General features: G+C 44.7%; 1 protein-coding gene across 5 annotated transcripts in view; it reads left to right on the top strand.

The window, feature by feature from the left end:
- The first annotated feature begins 3,189 nt into the window (after window positions 1–3,189).
- CDC42BPA (CDC42 binding protein kinase alpha) overlaps window positions 3,190–6,000 on the top strand; it is a 277,597-nt gene continuing 274,786 nt past the window's right edge. For 4 of the 5 annotated variants that reach the window (XM_049776390.1, XM_049776389.1, XM_049776388.1 and 1 more), the window contains exon 1: window positions 3,191–3,498. In XM_049776390.1, the coding sequence (XP_049632347.1) occupies window positions 3,321–3,498 (178 nt within the window). In that variant the 5' untranslated portion in view covers window positions 3,191–3,320. Of the gene's footprint in view, window positions 3,499–6,000 lie in introns of all 5 variants that reach the window. The other variant, XM_049776391.1, reaches the window with a different exon arrangement.

Genomic DNA, 6,000 nt, shown 5'->3' with positions numbered 1-6,000 from the left:
TGGTACTCAAGTGCTAGCAAAATAGGTAGAGCACGGGCAGCTTGACACTTTTCTTTAAAAACAAAACAAACTCTGCTTCTAATATCATATACTTTCAGGACTAATTGGCATTATGAACACTTAAGAAGTTTTAGGTTTTCTCTTTTAAACTATTCGTTATCATTATTTTACAAGTTGGATAAGTACATTTCTTGGAGTCATGATGCAAAAGATAGAGAAATTATCTTTCTTTGCTATCTCATCTCATCATCAAATGAAAGTTTGAAAATGTTTTAGCTTCACCAAAACCAGGCTGTTTAAGAATTCTATTTGTTGACCTGAAAAGGGCATTCAAAATATATTGTATCTTTTATTATAGATCATTTTTATTAACATCTATTGGAAAAATTGAAAAATCAACACCAATTGTTAATTATTGTGTCTTTGAACTAGACGGCACACCTTTCTCTCTCTCTCTTTTCTTGCTTTCCTATTACTTTTATAGTTGCACAACACACATATATAAAGATGACATGGTTAGAAATTCTCAAGTAATCAAGAGCACATTAGAAATATGCTGCCCTTATATAAGCTAGACAAATTATAGACTTGGAAAATATAGAACTGACAAAAAAAAAGATTGGCAGTATTTTGTGACAGAAGCCTAAGTAACTTCTGTTACCTTTCATTGCTTAGACTTCTATTGCTAGAACTTTATCTTTAGTTCATCTTCAGCTACCCTATTATTAAGATTTAAAAAGATGGAATTGTGGGTATCAGCATGGAATAAATAGCCCAGAAGTCTAGGAAGAGGATATTAAATAATTGCATGTTGGAGAAAGATAATAAAATAGATGGCAATTTTGAGAGTAAATGACCCAAGTGCAGTGACCCAGTTTAATGATTCCTTTAAATATGGGTCCTTCTAGGAGAAATCTTTCAGGAGTTCCTTTAAAATAGAGACTTGAAGAAAAAAAAAAACAACAAACAAACCTGGAAGGCCCCAAATACTGCTGGGACCAGAGCTCCTAAATGGCTAGTCTTTGGCTCCCGGTTTCTGTTGGTACCCTGGGGGCTTAAGAGTATATATCTATGTGTACATCCTTTCATATCAAAAGGGATGTGAGCTTGTTGATAGTGGTGGAAGATCTTGACTCCCTTCCATCTAACTCCCTGAGCAGGGGGATAAAGAGGCAGCAAGTAGAACAGGGCCAAGGTTTGGAAAAACAGTGTTCGAGAGAGAGGGAGGGGGGAGAGAGAGACAGAGAGAGACAGAGAGAGATAGGGGAGAGAGAGAGAGAGAGAGAGAGAGAGAGAGAGAGAGAGAGAGAGAGAGAGAGAGAGAGAGAGAGAGAGAGAGAGAGAGAGAGAGAGAGAGAGAGAGAAAAGAGTGGGAATTGAGGTTGACAACCAGATCCTTGCCATACACAAGCAGGCTCATGACTGGGATGCCAAGACGTCCACATCTTTGTCCTGCGCAGTGTCAAGCAAGCAAGCAAGCAAGCAAGCAAGCAAGCAAGGCATGGTGTCTGTCTGTCTACAACCAAGGGACTTGTCATTCTGGACTGCTCCAGGACCCATCTCGGGTTGGGGGTGGCGGTGAGACAGCAGCAAGACGTCTTTGCAGCGGTGTGGGAAACCTCAGTCCCTTTAGGGCCCTGCCCCTTCCCCGGGGCCCACGTGCCCGCCAGGTGGCGGCTCCGGAGGCCGGGCCAGGATTCGGGGCTTCGCGGCGCCTCGAGCCCCCTTCCCCAGCGCGCGCTGCCGGGCCCTCCGCCCCCTCCCTCGGCGGCCTCCCACCGAGTCCTCCCGTATCCCTGCATTCCACGCTGCGGCCGCCGCAGCCGCAGCCGCAAGCTCGCCTCGCCTCCCCACCCACCCACCCACCGGAGCCGGCGCAGCCCCCCTTCACACCGCCGGCCCGGGGGCGTGGCTTGCGGCGGGGGCGTGGCCTGGCGTGCGCGCGCGTGTCGGGAGCGCGGCGGGGCGGCCATATTGGATCCGGACGACGAGCCGCCGAGGGGGCTGACGGAGCCTCTCTGGGCGCCCGGGGCTCGAGCGCGGGCGGGGCCGGGCCGAGACGGGCCGGGCCGGGCCGGGCCGGGGGAGGGGCGGGCTGTGGAGCAAGGAAGGGCGTGGCCGCGAGCCGGGCTGCTGCGGCTGCTCGGGGTCCCCTCCGCTCCCCTCAGCTCGGGCCAAGATGCCCTCCAGCCGCGGCGGGGCTGAAGACGAAGAAGGGGGACCGGGAGTTGCCGGGAGCGCCGCCGTCCGCGGCCTCTGAGGCGGGCCCGAGCGAGCCCAAGCCCGAGCCCCAGGCCGCCTGACGGGAGGGACACTGCGGGACGCGGCCGCCCAGGAGCCCCGCGTTGCCCGCCCGAGCCGCCTCACTGGGCCACTCGGGCCCCGGGAGACACACGGAGAGACGGGGGTGCGGAGGCATGAGGAGTTTGCTCCCCAGTTCCTCGGAGAAAGGACTCGCCGCCGGGCCTTAACGCTTCACTGAGCGGGGCTTGGAGGAAGGCAAAAGCCCAGACTCGCTGGGCTGGAGAATCCTGTGTGTGTGTGTTTGTGTGTTGGGGGGCGCCCGGCTTCGGGGACCCACCTCGCACCCCTCTCCCAGGCCCTCCTCTCTGTCTGGAGAAATCGCCTCTGATGCTTCATCATCATCATCCTCGTCTTCAACATCATCCAAGTGGTGGCTGAGAGGATTTGCAGCAGAATTTTTTTGGGGGGTTGTTTTTTTTCCCCTACACCCCCCTCCCCATTCTTCTTTACATACATTTTGGCTCCCCCCCCCCTTTTCCTTTTCGAAGGCTTCTTTTCTTTCTTCCCCGGGAAGTGAATCCGCTGATGCCCATCGGACTTAAATGCATTAATGATGCAACCGGATTCGTTTCAGGATTAGGTTGCAACAACGGGTTGCATTTTGAATGAAGGAGTTTCGTGTTTGTGTTTTGGTTTTTTGGTTTTTTTTTGTATTTTAAAGAACCGACTCTCGGGTTCGCCGTCTTTTTCTTTTTTAATTATTTTTATTTAAGCATACCACTGAATTGTATTATTATATTGAAGATGTATTAAATATATATATATTATATATTTTATGTAACTTCCCCGCAGAATCGATGTCTATGTGCGACATTCAAGACGCTTCAGTTCCAAGTTAAGGTTGGTCCCTTCCTGGTGTTGTTGGGTTGTCGAATTCAACCCCGGCGTTGCTTGACAGTTTGGATTGAAACAAGTGGTTTGTTTTTAAAGCCACGTCTTATCGCTTTTAGGCCCGAGTCATTCAAGAGTATCATTTCGTAATCATAATTTAAAGGCAAGGCAGATCAGCAGCAAGCATGTCTGGAGAAGTGCGTCTCAGACAGTTGGAACAGTTTATTCTGGATGGGCCCGCTCAGACCAATGGGCAGTGTTTCAGCGTGGAAACGTTACTGGATATACTCATCTGTCTTTATGATGAATGCAATAACTCTCCATTGAGAAGAGAGAAGAACATTCTTGAATATCTAGAATGGGGTAAGTTTGCATTTAACGTACTGTCTCGATTGGGGCATTCTGATTTGATGCAGTTTGCAACGAGAAAACTTTCCACTAGGCAATGAATCTAGAGGTACAAGCTATCTTTGCACTTGCTGCCTTGGTACATATAACCCGCAGTCGATAACAGAATACACAGTAGATGTACAGGGCATATGCAAGAGATTTCTTTCAGTTTATACAGCCAGAGAATAGACTATCTGGTCGGATTGCAAGGGTAAAACCGTGCGACTCAATTGTTGCCTTGATTTCATCTGGAATTTATGAGGAAGAAGTTGTGTTTTTAGGTCAGCAGTGGAGAGTTTTTGGAATAATTCCGTGATGGGAAACATGGATGGTTGCTCACAGTTGTATTACGCATACCGATATAGCAGACATTCAATGGAAAGGTATTTATTAGTGGAAACATTCCTTCCCAGCGTTTGGAAATCGAGTGGGAGGAGATAGTCTTAAATCTACTGGGGCTTAAAATTAGAGATCCATGGTTTGTTTGATCTGAAGTTTACTAGCATAGGAATCTGCTAAACACGGACATTCCCAAAATGGTCATGTTTGCCAGATAGCATGACATCGTTTAACATTTTTGTGGTGGTAGTTGGTGGAGAATGTTTGGAAGCAACTCCTGCATGGGAGTTAGGTTTGCTCCACTTTTAATTTAAATCTAAATTGGTTAAGTTTTTCTCCTCAGTTTTCTTGAATTTAGGTACGGGTTGGAAGGTCAAAGCTCAATGATGAGAGCAAACACACCCTGCACTCTTAATAGTGCAAAGTTTGGCTGAAGGTCTTGTGGGTTACGTTTGACAACTAGGGGAAGTCTTTTTTGGAATTATACACATTATTACCCTGACTTGTATTGTTTTGAAGGATGTTAGATAAAAGCTGTTTTGCATGTTTTAATTTATTGGAAAGTTCTTAAAGTGTCTTTGTTCTAAAATAAAGATATTTTCCTGAAGGAAAAGTCAGTTGTTGGTTACAGCAGTTTTTTGGATTGGTCATTTGTTAAAATTTCGTTTTTCATGTAAAATCACTCAAACTGCCAGTATCAGAAACTTTCTAGAAACTTGATGGATTTCATGCATTTAGAAAAAAAGAATAGAATGATTTTTAAGAACAGGCTACTGAACATGATCATTCTCATAGTGGGAGTTGAGAATTATAAACTCTCAGTGACTTCCTTTAGAAGAGGAAGACAATTTTGACTCTGAAACTGATGTTGTAAGTGTATATGTCTTTTATTTTTATGTTACATTAAAATATTTTATAAAGCACTTGTTTTATACCCCATTTTTTATAATGTTTAAGAATGTTTTTGAAAGCCTAAAGAAAAGTTTTTGGTACATTCAGAGCTAATATTTCAGTGTTCGAATGATGGCTCCAAAATGACACTAGTTTATGATGTTTGTTTAATAGATATTCTTTCTCATCTGCAAATGATGGAGAGTTCATTGTATGTATAAGTAGCAGTGGGATTTAAGACGATGATAAAGTACCTTTAGGTTATGTATAAACATGCCTTATTACTATTCAAAAAGCATCATATAGTTTTATGCTATTAAATATTTTGGTTTATTACAAGCAGTATGTATATATATTGTTCTCCCTAGTAAGTCTGATTTCTTGATTTTGTTTGTTGTCTCTGTATAAAATTTGTTTATACACATACCCGCTGTACTATTGCTTGGCCCCAATCTTCAGGCATTTTTAATGTCCTGAAAGGGGATGTTAACAATCAGAAATTTGGGTAAGGAAAGCTGATAAGTACCGTGAATAATAGTATTTACTGTATTTAAGCGGTGTTTTAGAAGTTAAGTTGTTAGGAATTCTAGTCTCCATTTAAATATTGAAGTAGGCCAGTTCTTTGTATATGATTGGTCACTACACATTTGGGGTGGGAGGTTGGATCAGGAAATACTCCTGGCTCTGCTCAGAAATTACTCCTGGTAGAGTCAGTGGACCATATTCAATGCTGGGGATCAAACCTAGGTTGGCCACAAGTAAGGCAATTGCCCTACCAGCTATGCTATCACTTTTGCCTCAACTATACTGATTTTATTAGCATTTTATAAAGACTAAATGGATGGGGCTGGAGAGATTGTACTGTAGGAAAAGCTTAGAGTGGATAAGGTTTTTGCTCTGCAGGCAGGTGACCTAATCTTCAGAGTCTTTCCTGAGCACAGAGCCAGGAGTAGCCCCTAAGCATTGCTGGGTGTGAGGCCCCTCCTCAGAAAAAATAAATTAGAGAGCTGGAGACATAGTATAGCAGGTAGGGGGGGGGTTCTTGCTGTGCACGTGACCATTACTTTTCCATCAGAATCCCATATGGTCCTCTGAACCATGGAGAAGCAGCTCTGTGTGGGCTCCAAACAAAGAATAAGATCTTACTTTAACTTAAGATTGAAAACCAGTTTTTCACTTTCATTGCTCACATTCCAAGAGCCCACTAAACATGTGACTAGTAGTTATTATACTACTGGACAGAGC

This window comes from Suncus etruscus, chromosome 7, assembly GCF_024139225.1.
Source record: "Suncus etruscus isolate mSunEtr1 chromosome 7, mSunEtr1.pri.cur, whole genome shotgun sequence".
Taxonomy (NCBI): Eukaryota; Metazoa; Chordata; class Mammalia; order Eulipotyphla; family Soricidae; genus Suncus; species Suncus etruscus.
This window is presented reverse-complemented; position numbering and strand designations above follow the sequence as displayed.